General features: G+C 39.3%; 1 protein-coding gene across 3 annotated transcripts in view; it reads right to left on the reverse strand.

The window, feature by feature from the left end:
• CTDSPL (CTD small phosphatase like) overlaps nt 1–23,106 on the reverse strand; it is an 85,379-nt gene extending 62,273 nt beyond the window's left edge. The window contains exon 1 of one of the 3 annotated variants that reach the window (XM_074869521.1): nt 22,753–23,106. In XM_074869521.1, the coding sequence (XP_074725622.1) occupies nt 22,753–22,828 (76 nt within the window). In that variant the 5' untranslated portion in view covers nt 22,829–23,106. The remainder of the gene's footprint in view (nt 1–22,752) is intronic. The other 2 variants (XM_074869535.1, XM_074869527.1) reach the window with 2 other exon arrangements.
• Between the last annotated feature and the right edge of the window lie 606 nt (nt 23,107–23,712).

Raw genomic sequence — 23,712 nt, forward strand, 5'->3', positions numbered from 1 at the left:
GTTTTATTATTTCTAACATTTTGTCTCAGTCTTTCTTTTTTGATAACTCCATAAATGAAGTTCAAATATTTAATCACTGTGTCACAAAGACCCATCACAAGGCTGATCGGTGCTTCACCACTTAGTGCTCCTGAAGCCGACACTCTCCTGCCACACAGCTATTGAGCAAGGACAGTCCTGAAGGTACATTGTTATGAGGTAGACTGCAGCAATCTTCAAATAGCAAGTGCAAACATTATTTATGTGCTCTATATCACTGTCACTGCTCCTGTTCATACAAAGCACATCTTCATCGTCCTACAAAACATGCAGTGTGAACGCTCTTTCTGCATGAAGACAACTTCCAGCATCTCCAAAGTTCATGTTTGACTTAAAGGGGTGTCATCTGTCACAGGTGAAGGCCTGTGCCCAAACTGAAATTCCCTCCTGTGACAGCCCCTGCATTTTCCTGCCCTTTGCAGATCCCCTCCTTTCACAACTGCAGCTTTTACCATGTCTGCTGCAATACGTGCACTACGAGTGATCCTTTTTCACAAATGCAAAACTCAGATCTTTCTAAAAAAGAATTGCTCTAACAGATCTTCATGTCTAGATGAAATATTAAAGTTTTTCTGAGAGAGGTGCACACTAATCCTTAAGGGATTAATCTTACTTTTTTACCAAGACAATTTTAGGTTGTATTTTCAGAATCTAAGAAGTGCCAGAGAGGCAGTAACACACAAAAGTGATCTGTAATTCTGCTCAAATCCCCATATAAGCACCTCTCAACAGGGTATGTTTCCCCTTTTGATTAAATGAGGACATGACTACAGTCTTTTCTGCCTGAGTGGCAAAGCTGCCCAGCTCCCTTTAAGAAAGCTGTCACCAAGACCAATGTTTCCACTTCGTGACTAACCATGCTGAAATAAAAGTATTTTTGTTTGGTGGGGATTTTTTAGTGGTTTTATTGTTTGTTTGTTTTAAGATTTTTTCTAAATTATTTCTGAACTCAAATGCCTGGGAGGGGAAAAAGAAAAAAAAAAAAAAAGTTGTGCAATTTTGTACTGTTTCTTAATTATCTTTCAAGACAGTGTGTAGTACTGGTAATCAAAAAAAACGTCCACAAGCTCAGCAGTCAAACACCTATGCATTTCCATAAAGTTTTTCTTACAGGTAGAATATAAACTGACCAACCGTATACGTCCCAAATGTTCAGTGCAACAGGGAGCTTTAACATTAAAAAACCCCAATAAAACTGTAAAACTCAAGGAGTCCCAATAAAAAAGGAACAGAAAAGATGTTCAAGACCAGTGATGCTTACAGCTCAGATGGATGCCAGTAGGTTCCCATCATGTTCCAAGCAACAACCATCGTCTCCACACAACAGAGCTAACAGAGGAGGTCCCAAAACTCACAACAATCTCTTGTAACAACAGAAGTTTCTACCGCCATGCTCAATCGAGACTATCATTTGACACACAGGCATGCTTAAATCTATTCAGTCATTCTGCATAAACATGCATGCCAAGCAGATGAAGAGAATCACATTTGTAGTGATGAATGAAATTACTACAGGCACATTTGTAATGTTTCATGTCAACGGTGACATGCTCATCTATCAGGTTTTCAACATGTACAACCACCTTTCCATCATGAGATGTCTTATTACAGACTCCAGTAAAAGCAACCGCAACAATTAACAATCTGTTTGGCACATTTGTCTCCACAGGTAGCTCATGAAATCAAAAAGAGAGTGGGAAGAAAAGGATGAATCGCAAGGAAGTCGATCGTGTCCAGAGAAGGGCAACGAAGCTGGTGAAGGGTCTGAAGCACATGTCGTATGAGGAGCGGCTGAGGCAACTGGGGTTGTTTAGTCTGGAGAAGAGGAGGCTGAGGGGAGACCTCATCGCCCTCTACAACTACCTGAAAGGAGGTTGCAGAGAGCTGGGGATGAGTCTCTTTAACCAAGTAATAAGCGATAGGACAAGTAACAAGCGAATGGACTCAAGTTGCAACAGGGAAGGTTTAGACTGGATATTAGGAAGTATTTCTTTACAGAACGGATTGTTAGGTGTTGGAATGGGCTGCCCAGGGCAGTGGTGGAGTCCCCATCCCTGGAGGTGTCTAAGAGTCGGGCTGACATAGCGCTGAGGGATATGGTGTAGTTGGGAGCTGTCAGTGTTAGGTTAATGGTTGGACTAGATGATCTTCAAGGTCTTTTCCAACCTAGATGGTTCTGTGATTCTGTGAAAAACAGTGTCATTTATGAAGACAACGGTAAGAGGTCAGCCTCAATATACTTCCAAGAAGTGACCCAATGATCCCTTCTTTTAAGGAACAGGGCTATAACCTTGGTTTAAGAAAAAGTAGGAGCACATTAAGAACTCATTTTTTTATGGAGAGCCATGTAAGAAATAAGTATTAACCCCACTCCAAACATAGCATTTGTTTTAGGAAATGAGAAGCCAATCAATTATCAGTGGCAGACCAGGATGTACAACTACCAGGACCGCAACCCAAGTCCCTGTGCCAAGAGAGACCCCATGTTTCAAGAACTTTTGAAGCAACTTCTCTGAAATACTTCAGAGTACAGGATTTCCAAATGCTTTTATGCTAAACTTTACGTGGAGCACTGCTAGTAGGTAACCTAGTGTCCTATGTTTTTTGGGTTAAGACAGTAATTGAAGAGAATAAACCAGAAGAGAAACAACCACCATCTATTCTACACAGAATCACGTTTTAAAGGCAAAGCCCTATGAAGCATGAAAAAAAAAAAAAAAATAAAAAGACAAACCTGAAACACACAACTTTTCTTCCACCTAAGAGAACCCCTGTTTAAACTTATGTCCAGAAGGGAGCCAAATGCACACGAGGAAAGAGAGAAGTTGGGGCTGCAGCAGCTTGTCATATCGCATTGGAAAAATTTTAAATTTTTTTTAAAATCTATTTTCCATTGAAGTTAAGCGCTTAACTCCAAGGATAAAACACACATTGATTAGCTGCTATTTTTGCTTCCATGAGGTTATCACTGACAGCAGTTTTGCTGAAAAGAACCCCACAACACACACTGAAAATAGTAGCAGAGCTAGCATACAAAATGATTTTCAGTAACACGTCAAAAATATGCTGTCAGAGATTAACTTCTTGCCTCCAAAAGCAAAGATACTCTTTTAACTATTAATCTACCAAACTGCAGTTATTAAAGAGACCTCTAGTTATCCATACCAGAGACATACAACACAATTTATTATAAAAGAATACCAAATATGGCTGGTAAATCAGAGAAGACTTGCCCTCAAATTATGCAAAAACTAGATACATGGATTATTCTGGTACTAACACTCAGTATTTTGCAACATTTGGCAAAGATGGAAAAATAATCCACCTCCGTGAACATGAGTTTTACTGTAAATGTTTCAGTTTTGGCCTTGCTATCCCTTAACAAAGAGTGCCAAGTAATTGGCTAATCCACTTTCAGAGATTTTTTTATTTGTTTTGGTTTTTTTTCCTTACCTTGAATAAACTGCAAAACTATGCCCTGCCTTCCCCTGCCATTTCACTGCACGAGAATAAAGACTGTATCTTATTACGCAGCTTAATGATATGTTAATCTTAAAGCAAAACACTGGAGTGAAACACTAATACTGTCACCAAAACAAACAATCAGAAAATGTGCTATTGAGTGTAATATAGCTGTATGCCCAAATAGTGTGAGAAACCGAAGCAGTAATTAACACAAATTGTTTTATTTGACAGAATGAACAGAATACAAACAACCTGCTATCATGACACAGTTTAAAGAGTTGGCTTGTTATGGACTTAGTTGGTATTATGGCAATAAAACAAAGAACACTGCAAAATGGAAAGCTGAAGCTAAAGAAAGGACATGTCAGAATTTTATTGGGAGATACAAAAGGAATTGTATGTATTTTTTTCTTCAAAGACAGGATTCAAAGGGATTTTTTTAAATGAGGTACAGATTTTCTATAGGAATATCCACCCTGTTATTTTTTTGAATCTTCTGTACTGAAAATTAATGTTCATTGTATTCTGATTAAATGCTAAGATAATAATTTTAAAAAGTATATACATTCTTTCTGAGGCTGTGTGAACTGCAGGTTATATGGAGCATTAAACAACTTCACCTCTGCAGGTTCTGTGCCAAAGAAGTTAGGAGAAAAAGTAGTACCTAAATTACTGTCATCCTACATGTCCTGGGAAAGTTAAACTCAAGCAGCAAAGAGATTATCCTATCTACAAGTTGGGGTTTTTTTTAAAAAAAAAAAAAAAAAATACAAAGAACCCCCAGCACCAATACCAGCAAAAAAATCCCTACTTAGTCTTAACAGTTGTTTGTTGTAACCTCAGAACAGCATTTTGCAAGGGGTAAGTTGTCCCTGTTGCAACCTTTAACCCCTGCTCTTCCTGCACCTTTGTGCAGATATGACTGTCAGCGGTTTGTCTTGCCAGGTGAGGAAAATCAGGGAAGCACAGTACTGTAAAGAGAGGACTTAGGTCAGCTGCAAATACTAGTCACAGTTTAGTGGAGTAAAGATGAATATTTTCAAGGATACAAACTCCAGCCTGACATTCACATCTCTTTTGTGACCTGCAGAATTTATCGGCAACGTAAGATGTAATTGGCACAGAAAATAAGAACAGGCAGAATGAAGTAAGTGTTGAAAAACACCCCAAACCACCAAGGTCTTCTATGCTGCTGTTCTCCCAAAACCCAACCTTCTCTACATGATGTCCACACCTGTATCACCTTACAGTATAATCTCAAATTCTGTTTTAAATCATTATACATTTGGGAAAAAAAACAACTAACAGAAAAAAATGTAAAAAGTTGTCAGATGGCAATTTATTTAAAAGTAACCCATTGTTTAAGCTTCTTGTTCAGGAACAATGGATCATCATGTCATTTCTGGAGGGAGACATAACTACCTGATACCGTTAATGTCCTCAGTCTAATTTTCGGTAGAGCAGTGATACTAGTGCCCAAAGTTTCCTCACATTCCTACTATACTATATAAGAGCTATTATCATAACTACTACTCACTGAAAGAATATAGCCTCAGATTCTGTGTGTTTTATAGAAAATATATCAAACTGCCATGCAAAATTTTTGCAAGATATTATGAACTGCAAGGTTTTAAAGCAGAGAAAAGTTGAATTTCAGAGGCAAAGGATCCCATCTTAATTTTAAATGCAGACAAATTGAAGTTGATTTCAAGATTGAGTATGGATATACACTGTGTAACAACAGCATCAGGAGTGAGACAACTACATAGTTAGGAACACATTTGTCAAGGAGTGAAAAAACACATAATAATAACAACATCAATAACATCTCATTATTTCCCTTTCCATCTTTGAAAAGGTGAGCCGATACCACTATTACCTTCACAGAAATACATACCTAGAAAAAATAGTTTGTCTACAGCCATAGCTAAGCATCTCTAGGTATTCTGTAGGATGTTCTCAAAGTGGATAAAAAAAACCCATGAAGGGGTTTGGTTTTTTTTCTCCCCCCCCACCCCACCCCACCCCCACCGCCCGCCTTTTCCCTTCTTCATTTTTGGAGAGTTTTGTCTGTTTTGAAGTAAGCACATGCTGTTGCTCTGTTTGAAATAGGAACCAATACAACACTTATTAACAGCATCTCTTGAGCTTACCTGTTTCTAGCTTTCCAGAGAGACCATGCTTTCTAACTGTTTTGGCTTTTACTGTAATGAAGATATAAGCACTATAACACTGTAAAAGTGTGCTTTCTATTTCCTTACTTTTATGCTCTAACTATCACCCTAACACACAACAGTACCTACCTTAACATGTTCAAGATGTAAAGCCACAATTACATGATCTGCTAAAACTGTCAGAACTCTTTGCCACAGACCACACATTCCCATCTTCTCTCTTGTGAGAAAATTAACCCAATTAAAAGGGGCGTGTAGGGGGGCAAGGGGATGTTAACTATAGGTCAGACATACAACCCTGTCCAACACATGGGCACTAGTGTTTGTCAGCCTGATTCTGCCTTTGTCTTCACCCTTATACAAATAATTTTTCTGGATATGTCATTGGGCAATTAAAAAAAGTTAATGGATTAATAGTATGTATTTACTGAAGCACTTAGTAACTTGGGTTCAGTGTCTCAAGAACCAGCATGTCAAATCCTTAACAAGAGTACTGGAAAAGAGGAGTATCCCTTTCAAATGTACTAAGCTTCCATTGTCTTAACTGACTTAATGATTTTGAGGGTTTTTTGACAGACAGTATTACCTTGTTGAAAATGGGATTTTGTTTAGAAAATTTTAAAAGCTGTGTAGGGACAGTAGGATGAGTACTTTCAACATGTGATTATGCTAAACCAAAAAATGGCTTAGATGAGTATATCAGACCATGACAAAATCACATTATTTCATAAACTGAGGAACCTATAGCTACAGTATCTTCCTATCTTCAGGAAAAAATACAGTCAAGGTAGTTGAGAGAACAGAATGGAAGTTACTACAAACTTAATAGAAGAGAAAGCTCTTTGCAGATGAATTATATTTAAGTGAACAGGGAACTGCTTGAGGGAGAGGGAAACACTGGACAAACAAGCATTTTATTATTCCTTTGTACATCTAGATTAACATTTTAAGCAGATACAGCCACCTAGGGGGAGGTTACAGAGAAGATGGAGTGAGACTCTTGGAGGTACACACAGGAATAGTAGAAGAGGCAACGGATCCAAGTTACAGCAGAATAAATTCCTCCTAAATATTAGGAATTACAGTGGTCAAACACTAGAAGAAGGTCCCAGACCGGCTGCAAAATCTCCATCCTTGCTGATACTCAAAACATGACTGGACAACTCTAAGAGTGTCCTCAGCCCTGATTTGAGCTGTCCCTTCCAATGTGAGTTACTGTACAGTGCTGTGAACCCGGACACCAACTATCACAACAACAAACTCTGTTACCTGAAGCTGAATAACAGGTATCTACATATAGTTTGTGCTCCTGTACACATACACAACACCTACCTCTCAGTTATTTAAAGAATTATACACAAGTATTTATGACGACTGAAATGCCACTAATGGGTTAAAAAAAATACTTCTTGAAAAAAAATCCTTTTCTAACAATAGTCTGCCTGTCTTGTATGAGTAATACGCTTTTTCTTTTAAATTCTTTTATGTAGCAGAAAATTAAAGCTTAGTATTTTTATCTTGAAAAACTATATTGCCAAATAAGAAAACCTAAAAATGGCTTGTGTGACATCTGAAAGGTAATTTTTTTTAAACTGACATTTACACCACACTGAATTCTTTAAAAGCTTTCATCCATCTTTCCTCCAGTTTTATGTTAGCTACCTTATTCTCCTTTTTCTCAGTCTTCTGTTTATCCCAGAAATATCAGTCTATCTTCTTTTTCCAGATCCTTACTATTCAGGCATCCTCATTCCCTTAAATTACTTCCTGGGACATTAATAGTAGAGGTAGAGCAAGCAATACTATAGCCTGCCAGGGGAAATAAAAATACCATCTTGCTAATCATTCATCACAGAAAAAGGGTGAAAAGTGTTAGCATCTGACTAATTGCTAAATGCCTTGTAAATATTTACTAAATTGTGAACTTTCATCATGAATCTGTTTCAAGCTCCAGCAGCGTGCTAAATTTTATCCTTAGTATCACAGACCAGCATCATTAAAATCATACCATTGAGCATACAGCTGAGCTTACAAAATGATTTAATCCAGTCCTAAAGTAGAATTTCAGAAGTTTAAAGGTGGCTGTAAACTCACACCCTCGCAACCCAAAACGCACAGCAAGTACCTGCTTTAAAATGCCTCCCCTTGAACTAGAGCTTAAGCTCACACAAAGTCCTGTACAGGTGCCAAGCCATGCATACCTGCGGGATGAGACAAGATATTACAGCTTTAAGTTCACAAAAGGAGGAAGATGGGTACTAGGAAGATGGAAGCCCTGCAAGCAGAGTACTGGCCAGACCCTCCGCATTCCAGGCATGGCCACGCAGCTCTGCAAAGGCTTCTCTATCGCTATCGTCTTTCCCTCCACTGGTGAAAGCAACCTGAAGCCATCACCCAAATCACTGAAAGTATAAATCAAGTGAAATTTATAAAAAATATAAAGTCTTAGTTCTAAAGAGATGTGAAAATTCAGTTTTGCTATGAGTGCAGTAAATTTATGCTTCCTAAATATAAATGCTAAAAGAGAAGTATACCAATTGTTTTAATGGGATGCAGACTTTGGATCTCTTTTTTTTTCCCCTTAGTAGGACTATCAACAAGTATACTAGATGAATCCAGTCAGAATCCACTCAAAATATTCATGTATGTGTGATGTCTCCCCTTCCTTCCACAACAGCATCCCATTTCCTTCCATAGCCAGTGTTAGCAATCATCCCAGATGAATCCCCTTCCCTTTCCATAACTGAGTATTGATTTTTCTTCAGTGCTGGAAACTTCAGAAGAGCAGGGAACTAAAAGTTTCTTACAAAGACTTTTCATAAATAATTATGCAAAGGACCATGATCTTACAAGTATACTTATTTAATTCAGAAACAGACAATTAAAACAGGTTTTGTGGAAATACTGAAGAGTAAGCATATAAAACTGTTGGTACTCACTCAGGAAGCCAGCTGACAAAATCCATCAGGGAAGGAATTAGAAGAGGTGATATTTTATTAAATCCAATTGCAGCTTTTTGCAATGGGAGATTTGTTAACATCCTATAGAAACTGTGAAAACCATCAGAAAGGCCCCTGGAATAATGCAGCCTTTCCATAACCCTCTATATTGTTCTCCTGCCTACGTAACAGACACAAGAAGTTTCTCTACAGTGGCAAAACAACAAGCCCCTGCTGATGCTGAGATCAGGTTTGCCTCTATGGAGTAAAGCGATATGACTTCAGTGTGACATGAAACTTCCACACATCACAATTTAAATATGCTGCCTGAAGTTTATCAGTGAGCAAACTATGCAATTCCTGTCTGCAACAGGGAAAGTTTTAAAATCTCTTCCATTTTTACTGAATTACTGATTAAATTCATCCAGGTATTTTGGCTTTGGAAGCTGCAGCATTGATGGACTTCCAGCATGCTGAAGCATCACGTTACCTAATGCTGCTCAGAACAGAGGGTTTTAAAATCTGAAAGCCTGTTTTAACAACCACCCCCAACGCTGCTAAACTTAGAGAAGCAGAACACCACCAACAACCGCTGAAATTTTTTTGCCAAGTTTTCCCTCTTCTTCTCCTCCTCCTCTGAGGAGAAGCTAAAGATAAATGGTGGGACTCTGCAAGTCCGTATCCCTGGTTACATTTCAGTGCAGCCAAACACCAGTGCGGCAAGTACAGCGTGTGAAGCTGATGACAAAATTGTCAAATTAGGATTTTGAACGCCATTCAACCTATCTTTGCACACAACCAGGCACAGAGGTCAGTGAAAAACTGCACGCTTCCTTTACTGTTAATGGAGTCTCCAGGACATGATTCATATCATCCTAAAGCAGACAACTACAACAGTGCAATGAACTGCATCCTACAAGTGCCTGCCTTTCCTCCACCAATTATGAAAACAAACCCATTTTATTCACTGGCACACATGACAAAGCCACATGTTAATTTTTATTGAGCATCAAAGATTGTTTTATCAAAAAACAGAAAAATATTCGAACACATTGAACAAATGAGAGATGCCCCGACCTCTAACTTTATCAACCAAAGGAAGAAAAACTCTCCCATTTCTGACCACCTGGTAAGGCACAGCAACATTTCCATTTTTCAGACACGAAAACATTCCCAACATTGCTAGCAACAGCTCAAGTACTTGACTGAAAAAGTTCTACCAGATATTTAAGTATTGCATTATTTAGGACTCCTCCAAGCACGGCAAATAACCATACTTAAAATACAAGTGACGGCAGAAAGCCTTGTTTCTAAGAAAATATTGCCAAACTAAGAGCATCAAAGATGAGCAGCACACCATCTCTTCCAGTCACGCATCCTCAGCTGAGGGAAAACAGAAAATGCGGCTCAGCTTTTCCTCAAAAAGCACCAAAACACTGAAATCAATATACAGGTGGTGGTTGTGAATAAACATGGCAAAACAACCCCAGGCAGCGGGGAGGGGAGTTAGAGATGGGCAGTGAGTGCAGAGGCCCTGGCACCTCCCAGCTCCCCATGGGGCAAGAATAATTGTATGTGGTCCTCCCAGTAATCAACAGAAGTGGCATATTTGGCCACTTCGACCAAAAGGCGGGTCATGGTTTAGAAGCACATTGGTATTATTTCCTGTGAGTGTTCCAAGGGCTGCATTTAACCTCTGGGAAGTGATATGAATAGATGTGATGTTTTCCAGAGGGAAGGGTCAGTTTTACCCAAACATTGCTGAAGAAGCATCTTCAGGTTAAGCATTAGAGTCCTTCACTCAGTTTATATGTTTTAATTTTTTCTAGAAGAATTAAAGAGTGACTTCTTCTAGTAAATACCTGATGCTCCCTTTCACTAGAACACAAATCAAGAATTTAACATGTTCATATTCGACTCTTGCTCAATATATTTTTACTATTGTTTAACATGCAAGACAATTGTTTACAGAGAAGTTAACTCACGCAGACTTTGCAAAGAAAACACAAGAATCTATAGGTGTTTTGCCACTTAGTAAACTTGAGATTTAAAAAAAAGTGTTTCTGAATACTGGGTCCCAACAGTAACCTTAACACATTAGGAAAATACTCAGTGTTTGTTACAGCACAAGACCATCAAACCTCAAGAAATGTTTCATTGCTTTGTATGATGAAATAGAAAGCGAAACCGAAACTGCTTTCAAAGACATCTGCCTACTGGACTTGGTAGTCATTTCCACAACTGCAACATTTTATTAGCTATTTAACTGAAAATACAGGATAGAGATTCCCAGACAAACACAGTTGCTGTACACATATGGTCTTAATTAAAGCAAGAAAGCCTGTTTACTCCTGTAAAATACTTAACAGCCAGCTAGCTGAATATTGCCTAATCAGCTACTGAAAAGGTGAAAACTGTGAACCTGTTTTCCAGTCAGAATTATTATCCATTCAAAACTGTCATAATCATCCAAACCAGAAATCTTTGCTGACCTGATTAGCAGAAGAGAAGATAAAGCCATTTGTGTTACTTGAAGGCTATCATACAAAGACCACCTACAGTGGGACTTAGGAAATCATCTTCACAGTAAAAAATTGCACTTTTTTTTTTTTTTTTTTTTTTTTTTTAATAAGAGCAGCATGTATTGGTCCAGCAATTACTTGAAAATAGTTTAAAAACACCACCACAGATTTCTGGTTTTGTTTTCCCACCTTGACTCCAACTGGTAATTTAAAGTGGACAATAGAAATATTTTACTTCAACCTTGCATATCTGCAAAGGAAAAAAAAATAAAAATCAAGTGTTCTGGTAAGTAGTAAGTGCATTACTGTTTGCTGAAAAAAAATTATCTTCTATCTATGGACTTTTATGATTATTTGAAGTGAATTTCAACATCTGCCCATCCATAGCACTAAGGATAAACAAAGCCTACACTAAACAGGTAGTCCTATATTCAACATGCTAAAGTTAATATCTCAGCATGTCCTGTGATGAGTCAACCCAGCTGTATTCTACTCTTATCTTTCTTTAGTGCCCATTGAAGACATTTCCAAAACAAAACCAGTGTTACTTCTATATTTTAGTACAAACACTACTCAAGTGCATATCCTCATACACTAACATCACACTTTCTCAAGGGGTTGGGGAGTGTGTTTTGTACAGACTGAATGCCAGGTTACATTGCTAAAAATCGTGTACTGCTATGTCCTTCTGGTCATCATCACAAGGCTGGTTCTTACATCCCTGCTAATACTACTGTGATTTTTTTTTGTTTCATTTTTCTTTTGGGGGTGGGTGGGGGTGTGTGTGTGTGTGTTGGTTTTTTGTTTTCTTGGGTTTAGGAGCAGAGGAGAGTTATTTTTTATGTTGCAAAGCTTCAATAAATATTTTTAGAAACACCATTTAGGAAGATTGCAAGCGTTACTTGAACAGAGTTTGGTGAAAGAACCACTGTGGAAACTGTATTTGAACAGAACCACAGTAGTGCAAGGTCAACATGAAGTTTTGCACTTCAGGGCTCAATCTAGCATATTAGTGCAAAATTAAATGGCTTAGTTTAATTCGGTCTATTTAGGATGGTTCCTGAAATGACACTTTGAACTGAAATTATAAAGCAAAACCTTCTTCTGATCTCATCTTTTCTTGAGATGTGATACTGTAGTTACTAATGCTACTCTGCATCTAATGGAAATGGTATCTTACTGATGAACCTAAAGACACCTGCTCCATAGGAATCTACTGAAGTTGTTTCTTACATCTGGGGCAGGTTTTGTCTGAAAGCTCATCTTTCTCCTATTAATAATATTACAGATTTGTAACAGGCAATAGGAACAGTATTTAGTTAAGTTTAAACTAAACAACTGTTTGACTTAAAGGCGTTGAAAAGAATCCACCACTACCAAAACAACTGAGGTAGTGACATTTTCAAAAAAACTCTGCTCTCAGAGCTCACTTGCCTGCCAGAATGATGCTAAACAGGTAATTTATAATAAAGTGCTGCAGTAATAGTACAAGTAAATACAAGAATGAGACCTGAACAGATTGTTGTTTCAAAACTGCCAAGTTTGACTTACAGTTTTGTTCAAATTTTTATTCTTTTTCCTGCCATGACATGTTTACAAAAGAAAAAGTGGCGACAACTGTAGGGTAATATGTTGAGCACCAACAAGTCTGAAAGACTTAACAGAAAAAAACCCCCACACTATCATAATACGAACAGTGAATGCTCCTTGTAGTAATACTAGTTAGTGTGTCTAAATCGTTATCATCCTTTCCAATACACACATCGTGAATTTGCTGGAGTGTTTCAAATTTCTTATGGGGCAGGAAAGAAAGGCATTTGAACTTCAGGGCACAGTTCGCATTAAGCTGTCAGTTTTATCATGATAATCTGGAGCCAGAAACATTCCAGTATTCAACGCACTCTAACATTTAGAAGGACATTTCTTGGTTTTTCTAGGTTTCGCTTTCATTCTCCATTAAACTTCACCATACTTGCTTCCTTGACATCTTTAATCTCAACACAAGAGGGAAACTTCCAGAAAGACATGAGATTTTGAAATGTGAGGGAAACGGAGTTCCACAACTATGTACTCACGATAAACCCGATTAAACAAATCCACTTAAAATCTCATTCCTTTGTGGATAAGCACAGACCTCTACACAGATGCAAATTGTTTTACAGTTATGTTGTAAACCCCCTCCTTCTGGGACTTTTCAATTTATGTCAATGTGTAATTAGCAAATGAATTGCGCTGTAGATTGCATTCAGTACTCTTTTCCTTTTCTTTTTTTAATTCCCCAACTAACATAACCTCCTCCTCCCACTTCCAAAACTCTCAAATCATTTTCAGCTTATTGATTCTCAACAAAATCAGCTTCATATCATAAAAAGTCATGAGAATTGGCAACTGGCCAACAAATGACTTGGCAGAGGGAATCATCCTCCAGCACACAGAACCCATCACAGGAAAACTGTTGATGAGAGTTCACGATAATTCTAAGTACAGATACTTGACATGTTCAGTTGGTCACTATGTAAAGATATCTTCCCCTTCCTTCCCCTATTGACTGATGACACACAATTCATATGCTGAAATGCGATCAGTACCTTTATAACATTATTTTTCTGTACCTTCATAAGATTACTTTTATTATAATAAATGCAAATTGCTGTCAGTTAATCCTCTTTAGGAATTTCCAGATAAACTATTCTGGCAACCACATCTTCAAGGATTATGCAGGTCACCCATACGATGCATGAGCAAACGCGTCCTTTTACCCAAAGGGTCTAGGTCTATTGTGTCTTTAATTCTGAAGCCATGCTGTATTGTGGAGAGAGCCCTGGCATACTTACTCTATTTTACTGGTTATTTTTCATGCACCTCCTCCCTTTAAATGCAGCAAAACATTCACTCAAGTTTTTTAACCAACTGTTACAAAGACATAAACATCTTGGTTTTAAGAACCAAAACTGCTATACAGCGGTGGCGATCCTGCATCACACATAAGATGAAGACCTTTATCTTCCCAGACTTTAATAGGGAGTTAAGAAACAGTGAGAACATCTCTCCTTATAAGATAGCTCCTCTGTCATTTTGGCCAACTTAACAGGCACCAATCCATCCATGCAGTATGGTCCCGGGTTCCTCATCACTGCACCATCTCACTCCACAAACATCTACTATAGCTTCTCATACCAGAATTATTCCTGGACACTGCCACTAGTGCCAAGGGCCTCTGAGTCCCTTAAACTTCAGCATCATCAGAGCACAAAGAGGCAGATGTTGCAATCCAGAAACTTATGGTAAGAAAAAAAGGCAAGAAAGCAAAATACAGCAAGGCACAGAATTAAAAAAAAAACAAACAAAACAAAACAAAGGACAAAGCTTCACTCCAAAAATCCCTGTAAAATACTTGCTTACACTGTTTTTCCTGAAATGCTTTGCTTTACACTGCATTCATCAAATTGTTAATGTGTATCTTTAACCAATTTTAGTTTTAGTTTACAAGAAGTCCCATGAGCCTTTTTTTTTTTTTTTTAATTTGTAAGGCTTTTGTGAAGGTTTATTGAGATCCTTTATAATCTTAAAAGTTCCTTTCTCTCCAGGTAGTAAGTATCAGATCTTTCAATGTGCTTGGCTGAAGCAAATGTAAGTTCTAGGAACGTGTCACCATTGACCACTTCTTTGCAGAACACTTCTAGCTGAACCATCACAGGAAAAATTGCCAACTTCACAGTTCAAGCAAACCTTAGACTGCAAAACAACTTCAAAACCTACACCCACCATTTTGAACTTTACCAAAGCTTTCTGGTAACCACATGTACATGCATTCATGGGCAACCAATGCAAGTATGTAAATATTCAAGCATTTATATACAAAACAGCTTTTGTGGACAAAAATAAGGAAGCATTGCATGCAAACTGTTAACTGCACGCTCAGAACAACTTTCTACAAAATTCATACCTTTAAAAAAATTCTTTTACTAACATTACTTCAAAGAAACATGCCTGGATTCTTCTGTATGTGTCCACTGTAATAGCATCCATTGTGGCAGAATTTTTTTCTGACAGCTATGAAGATGGAAACTGATCCATCTACCCAAAATGTTCTCTGAGGCTAGGTGTTCACCCCCAAGCGCTGGAGATACATGTCTCCCTCTTCCTCCCAGAGGCCAGGAGAGGAATGCTATACACCAAGTTGATGACCAAGCTTTGCAAATCATCAAATAAACAAGAAGTTTAAAATTTTACTGCTGATTACAGCAGACAAGGAAACAGCAAGATTAGTTTTACTGCTAATTCTGCTGGGAATCCTGGAGGACAACTCAGGAAGCAAGAGAGCTGCGGGGGTGGGGGAGAGCACAGTGGTGAATAAAAATCAATACATCATTTTCTACCAAGAAAATAAGGAGGTCCTGAAACAGTAGCAGAAAATAACTGACAGAACTGGCTGACCAGTTAGTCACCAGAGATGACTCGACTTTAAACAAAACCATCAATATACAAACTGTAACTTCAGGTTGTCCTTCATGAAATACTTGTTTCCTACAAAACTGACCTGAATTTTTATAAGCATTTTAAAAAGTTACATACACAGTAGGTTTTGACAGATCAGGCATCCTTCATTTGGGGTTGCTCTTCTGGTCAAAATATGTCCTGCAGTATCTTATTTGCCCCTGTCAGTCTTTAAATATACTAAGAAACATTCAGAAGACAGCAACAGTTCTTCCTTGCAAAAAGAAATAAGGAAAAAATCTTATTAAAAACCACTGACATACTTAGAATCCAACTCTACCATGTTTTTATTCATATTTAACTCACAATAAATTTTCTAGATAATAGAATTCTAGTTTTTAGTACAGTCCATCACTTCTAATAATGGTGTTTTCTTTTTACAAATCATATTTTATTATCTTGTACAAAGAAAACAAGACATGGCACTTTTATGCAAGCGATCATTTTGATAACGTACTGAATAAAGCCTAAAAACTTTATGTAGGCCCAACACCACACACAGAACTTTCGCTGCTCATTTGTCTAAAGCTGGTATTTCTACCGCTAATATCTATGTTACACAGTAGTAGCTGGTACTGAAAGGACTGGACTGTGTAAGACTCACTTTGATTTTTTTTTTTTTTGTCCTATAGCAAACATTCTAGAAATACAAAAAAGGCCAAAATTATACCACAGTAGACCACGTGGAACATATTTTTACTCTGATCTATTTAGATGTTACGCCTTCCGTATTTGTCACATCTATGTCCATTTTATGTCTTAACCTCTCCAGGTAAAAATAAAGCAAGACTCCATCAAACTCCAGCAAAAGTAGAATTTATAGAAGATTGACATTTCCAATGTGAAACTCTTAAAAACATCTCTGGCTACATTACAGCACAAAAGGCATCTTTCCTCTGTGCCTGCCCGCAGCCCCTTACAGAAAAGCTCTGGAAGTTCAGCAAAGCGTTTAAACCCCCTGATACCATGTCATCCTATTTGAGCCTCCTGGTCAGGAAGATGAGCACTGAAAATGCAGCTTATATCAATATCATTCAATAAAATAGACACATGGAGACTTCAGAGATGCTGCTGTTTTTTTTGAGATTTTCCAGCCAGGTCTCCATCGCTGAGAGGAATCCCTACTACCAATCCAGATGTGGTCTTTAAACTTCTAAATAGGCTTGCTCATTAGCTCTATCAGCTGTTCTCTTATTTCAGCTCGGAAAATTCCTGCCCCTTTCTGGATATACTTATGAACTGGGATAAGGGAACACACACAACCACCCAAGTGGGCAGACAGAGACCCACCAACTTCATCGCTAGAGTAGCACTGCCCAGGAGTGGTACGAGGATGGATGGGGTCAGGGAGCCCGTTGCAGACACTGAACCTATTCCCTGTCCCACCATCAGTCCCCGTATGGGCTCAGCAGCCCTCAAGAGCCAGGACTTCATACCCTCTGCTCTGTCCCTCAAATAGGCTGGAGCACTTTGGCAGCTCCTTCCCTGTCCTACATACATCCACATGCCTAGCTTCTCTCCTCCCAGCAAGATATATCCCACAGGCAGGGAGGAGAAGGAGGGATAAGCCACATCTTCCCCTACTGATCTGCACAGTGGGTAAAAACCTAAGGAAGAACGTAGAGAGTTAGACCTATCTGCTTTTCCTATTTCTTAGAAAAAGGAAAATGTTAAATCTTGTGGATAGAAACACTTAAAATATGATTCAAAGCAATGCATCTGAAATACTCCGTTGAGTAGGGTTGAGTAATGGACAAATTCATTCCCCAAGTTAACATTTCCATACCCAAGATTGCCCAAAACTGGGTTTTTAATGGAAAATGTTATACTGAGCACCAACCACGGTGGCCATTGCCAACAACTCTTCCAACCCAAAATTTAGCAAAAAACGAAGGTGCACTTGCTTCCAGAGTGAATATTTAAGATTCAACATATAAAAATTGCAGGCTAGAACTAATTTGCAACCATTTTAATATTTGAATGATGACTTTTACAAGATAGTAAAACTCATAAATTAAGTGTTTCATAACAGAAAAATAAGCTTCCCACAGTTAAATCTATCTACCACGCAAACAGGAGCAATGTCTGTCACCAACACTGACCAAATAACTGTTTCATTTCTCTTAGCTTTCACTTTCTCAGCGTTTTAGTTTTGTATCCCTTTAAAGAAACTCCATTATCCAGAGGCTTATTTGTAATGTTCAGATTAAATTCTGAAAGATGAAGCATCGATCACGCTGCATTTTACCGATTATCTCAGAAAATGCTATTTGCATTTCTGAATACTGAATTTACAAAATGTAGGTCAACTTTATCTTTTTAAAGGCATGTTAAACTTCTGAACACTTCAGTTAAATCACTGCATTGAAACAAATATGAATTTGAGATGACATGCGCTATGAAGAAATGATAATGCTGTAGCTTACAGACACGGACTGAATATTAGATATTCATGCAAATTATCATTCACATTACTGCCAGTACACTTCAGCTTGTTAACTGCTACCCTAAATCAAATCTTGGGTTACTACAGGTTACTACAGTCTCCCTGGAACATAAAACCTACTGTACAGTTCTCTGGTTTCATATAACAACTATGTCATTAGTTAATGATTTAAAATTTTACCCTCTGCAAGCAACTCACATTCCAATGTAGTGCTGGAGTGGTTTCCACATCCATTTTTTTTAAATGCTACTTGAAAGTTAAAATTCTTAAGTTAACATTATAAAAATTTGTTGAGACAATGTCTCAGGAACATTAACATATCTTCAAAGGTTTGAGTACTCTGAATCCTGATGATGTAATGGCAAAAAAGAATTTTCTAAATGTTTTCATATATTTTCAAAATGCTTTTTACTGAAGACACAACTAAAGACACTTATTTTGGCTTTTAACTTGAGATCTTAAGAACTTGTTACTTTAAATGATAATGAATACTGGTCTCCTTGCTGTTTTTTCCAATATTATTTGAAAGAAAGGAAGGCAAAAAAAGTCTGCCTGTTTGCAAAAACATCCTCAGGGAATTACACTGTTCACTAAAAAATAAAAAAAAAATTACAATGGTCTAGGTTCCACTGTGGACCTTTTTCAAATAACTTACTGCAGAAGAAAATACACTTCTGTAGGGACACTAAAACATTCAGTTACTCTAAATAACTGAAAATAGATGCTCAGCTGACAGGTAAATTTTATAGAAGTCAGGAAAGATGGATCTGAAGAGAGAAAATGCAACACCACAGCCTGAAGGATTTGGTACCTGAAGGAGGACTGGACTATTATTACACTACTAATTAACCTGGCACATGGAAACAGCCGAAACTTTGCATCACTTATGAGGATCAAATAAAAGCACATAGGTAAAAAAGGGAGATTCACTTCTTTGGACTAAATGCCTATTACCCATCTGTGACCACACTTCCTACATTACACTCAGTACAAAGACTTGTCAGGATTGCACTGTTTTCTATAGATTTATCTGTATAGATTTTACATTAGAGGTCACTGTTCAACTAATAAATAAGAATTAATACTTCCCTTATAAAATAAGGTTGATTTTATTTGTAGAATGGATTATACAGAAATTCAGATTTTCAGTTTTTCTTTGTAGTTATTTACATTTTTTCTGTTTTTTTTTATTACTGATACAACCCCTTCTCACATACTTATGTCTCCTTTTTAATTTCAAGTCTTGTTAATGCTTCCAATTTCCAGAAGCGCCAAATGACCACAACATAAAATATTTCTGCGAAGAACTACTATTTTTGTTACTTACAGGGAATTAAATTCTCCATTAATCTAGCGCTCAAAATATTTTTAACCACCTATGTTTCATTTCCAACTGGGAGAACATAAGCTTCTACTTCCCAGAACCAATTTAATGAGACAAATAGGGACTAAAATCCTCCAGGAGCATGAACACCACAGGCATTTCAGAACAAACATTACAATAATAATAAAATATGATTGTAGCAACTTTCCATGCTCAGCTTTCATTCTGACAGACAACTAAATACAGTGCACCACCATGTGGCAACGTATTAGGGAATGGTTCATGTACCGAGATCTGTTTCCACCTTCAAAATTTTTTACTATTTGTTAAAAATAAATGTGGACAGTTCCATCTTAGTATTAATAAGCTCCTGTGTTACAAGTTTTCACAGCTTCACTTATCCCAAAAGCTGATTTTTAATATATCCGAATTAGCAAGAAAACATCTGGGTATTTTTATTTGTAAAGCACATTATTTACCTAAAAACCTAACTGACCCACAACCAGAGAATGGCTCTGTTTCTTGCCAATCACACTCCCCTGCAGAAGAGAAATTGGGCATGAGCAGAGACTGCACATCAAGCTCCTTTTAAAACAGAAATACATTTTAAAAAAATAAATCAAGCTACATGACGGACTCATGGCTGATTAAAAGCTTCAAAAAAATCTTGGAAAAAAATCAAACACTTGAAGGTATACACATGCATTATTTAGCAGTTGCTCAGCTACTGTAAAACTGCTTCGCTGCAGCTTAACAAGAAGAAAAAAATGTTTTTTTTCCATGGGAAACACCAACAGAAGGTCCCCAAAACCCTAAGAAAACCCTGACTCCCAGAGCCACTACATGCCACTTAGTACCCTGGAACATATTTCTGCAGACAAATGCTAAACTTGGAGGAAAAAGCAGGTTTTCATTAAACTGGACAGCCTTCACTCACACAGTACTGTGCTGTTGTAATTCACTGTATTAAAAATTTCAGAAGATAGGCTCAGGTGATTCTTGTACTCTTTAAATAAAGAGTTAATTCATTATGCCTTAACATATTTGTTAGCCATTTTGTACCAATACATTCAGTTCAACTGGAATTAGCAGTGAAGACTCACTGGAAACATCAGCCTCCCACTAAGAACCTATCTGTATTCACCATCTCAGCTTCAGGCTCTCTCATAACTCACCGGACCTAAAGGCTTTGCTAAAACTGTTAAGAAATCTAACAGAAAATTGGGTGACGCGATATGCAACTACGCAAGGAAGGTTGGTCGCACGACGGGTTTTCACAAGCTCCGTACCTCAAGCAGTGGGAAAACCTGTAGTGGAAGAGGTAGGAGCAAGCAGCACTCTCCTCCCAGAGCCGAGGACGGACAGACCTGCAATTCTCTTTCTGCAAAAGTTGCTCTGGCACGATTTGAGAGTCTCACCACAGAGCACATAGTCGATCCAAAGCATGCACTTTAACCACATTTAAAAAAAAATACAGAAAAAACATTAATCCAAGTCCTGTATTAAGATCATGCTGAAGTTTCCTCTTGTCTCAAACTCCAACTACCCTCCTTTCACTCTCCCCAGTCCACACTCGCTAACATGCAGCCTGAAAAGTCCCTGCTATGCAATTAAGACCATTGCGACTTTCTGCCAAAGACAAACCAATAGCAAGGACACAATGCACATTATGCAAGTTACTGCACAGTTATGCAAGTTATATGCATATTTTCGCTACACAGCGTAGCTCACTGTACCAAAGAGTCTGAAGACAATTATTTGATGTGGATGCTTACTCTTATTTTGAACTGTTGAATTTTCCTCTACTTGTCCCAACTGGCTTTTACACACTAAAATTTCAACCAGCTCCTAACAATATTAATGAAGCTCTTCCAGTATGTACAATTATATAGGCCATTAAGACCCCAACAACATCTGAGCACGGTATCACGTAAGTCTACTCCAACCCAGGTCTTAGGAGACATCATAGGCAGAGCAACAGCAACTTACTGTAGATACCCCATGCTCAACATTACCAAAACATAAGAAAACATCAGAAAACTTCAGAGACAAACAAGGCCTCATGGTGCAAGTATCGCTTCACAAGTGATGGGAGTGAGTTAGGTGAGCACTCCTATACTGAACAAAAAAATAATTTTTCGTGCAAACACCCCCCACGTGATGTCTTGTTTTTTAACTCTACCTCCACACTTCTGCAGTCAGCACCGGTGAGATGACAGAGATTTCACGTATAGCCTTTCATTCGAAAGTAACAGGGAGCAACTTCTCCAATGATACAAGATGAGCCACACAAAAATGGAAGCTTTCTGGATACTAAAGGCATCAATTTTAGGGGGAGATACATCCATCTACCATTTTCTGAAGACCACTCAGAGGTCTGTTACCATACCTACTAGGCATCATCGCCACACACTTCATTTTTAATTTCTGTCCGTTCTCCCCTTTCTATCAGCACTGCCTGTACAAGGCATAAACTCGACATCCAAATAACTTCCAAAATCTGTAAGAATCACACACAACTCCCCCAGAACTTGAACCCTGCCACTTACCAGTACCTTTGTCATCGCCAGCTGCAAGGACACAACCACTTACAGCCCAAGATCCCTCTGAGCTTCCAAAAGTAAACGAGGTTAAGGGCAATCGTCAACACCTAGACTTTTGAGGAGAAGCAGCTCCTCTGGCCAGGCTAGATTCGTCTTATTTTGGAGTAAAATGTAACAAGTGTGATGGCTTATGCACAGCAACAACTACTTATCTCCAGAGTATAATAGAGCCCGCTTTTAAAAGTAGCCCATGTTTCTTTCCGAGACGCACAAGTATGCTCCAACAACAAACCTGAAAGCTACAGATTCTTAAATGTCAGGCATGAAGAAATACAGAAAAGCAGAGAGTAATCAGGAAACCTTTCCTTGCAAAAAATTTGGAGAAAAAATTTTGAAAACTTTACAGCAGAGACTTCAAAACCTTCCAACACACACAGCACGGGTATCCCCTCCCTGAAGCAGGGTACTAACTGCAAAGTGACCACCTTACAAAGTTACCTCATCGACCCTCAAGAAGCAAGAGTATTTTATTTAAATAACTGCTGATTAAAGTCAATATTTAAATGCTGTAACAAGTTCTCAGCTGTATCCAGCAAGCAGTTTCAGAGACCTTCACGCAAATATTTTCATCCCACAAAAAAAAAACCCCAAACCCAACAAGCCCTCCTCTATTCCCAGCAGCCTAGAGAGACGATTATACGGTCGCTGAAGAATGCAAGTTGTTACTACATGCATTTTTAAGCAGTGATTTCCAGAAAAAAAAAAACAAACACAAACATGAAGAAAGAGAGAAGGCAGCTCACCTTTATCCTGAGTGCAGGACAGGATCTCCTCCTCTTTGGGGTTAGTCACCTGGGTGATAATGGACGGGTTGTCCATGGAAACAGAGTGAGATTCTACCTGGCTATTTCCCTCCCAGAGGCAGGCTTGTGTGCGGGGGGGATTTGTTTGTTTGTTTAAAAATCAATATGCAGATTTGTATTTAAAAAAGAAAGAAAAAAACCAACAAAAAACCACAACTCCTCCAGGAGCGAAGCCAAGCGGGGGGAGGGGGGGGAAGGGGGGAGCACGGCGCACAGGGGCCCCTCCGGTAGCGCTGCCACCGCCGCCTCCTCCAGGCGCCAATTCTCCACGGAGGCCGGAGGGGGGGGGGGGGGGGGGGAGGGGGGGGGGAAGGGGAGGGGGGGGGGGGGAGGTGAATCAACCCCCCCCTTAAAAAAACCTAGTAATTAATCCAATTCACCCTTCCGGGAAGCCCTCCGCAACGTTCCCCCCGAGCCCCCGCCGGAGCCGCCGCCGCCGCCTCCCGAGGCGGGGGAAGTGCCCCCGGCCCTCCGCGCCGCACCTCCCCCCGCGGCCAGCCCCCGCCTCACACCGCCCCCCGCATCCACCTGAGCCGCCCCGCGGGGCCTCCCCCGAGCGCGTCCCCCGGTACAGCCCCCCGCTCCCTACATACCCCCCCGCGCCGCCGCCGCCGCCGCCCTCCTCCTCCGCGCTTATCTCATCCCCGCGCCCCCCCTCCCCGGCCCCGGCCCCCCTCACACCTCCGCCCCGGCCCTCCCTCCCCCCCACCCCCCTTCCCGCGGGCAGCGCTGCGGGCTCAGCGGAGCGACGCCGGGCCGCCCCCTCCTCCTCCTCCTCCTCCTCCTCCTCCTCCTTCTCCTTCTCCTCCTCCTCTTCTTCCTCCTCCTCCTCCTCCTCCTCCTCCCCCCTTTCCCGGGTCACGGGCCGCCGCCGTGCGCGGGCGCGGAGCAAAGCGCGGT

The sequence above is a fragment of the Strix uralensis genome, chromosome 1 (assembly GCF_047716275.1).
Source record: "Strix uralensis isolate ZFMK-TIS-50842 chromosome 1, bStrUra1, whole genome shotgun sequence".
Classification (NCBI taxonomy): domain Eukaryota; kingdom Metazoa; phylum Chordata; class Aves; order Strigiformes; family Strigidae; genus Strix; species Strix uralensis.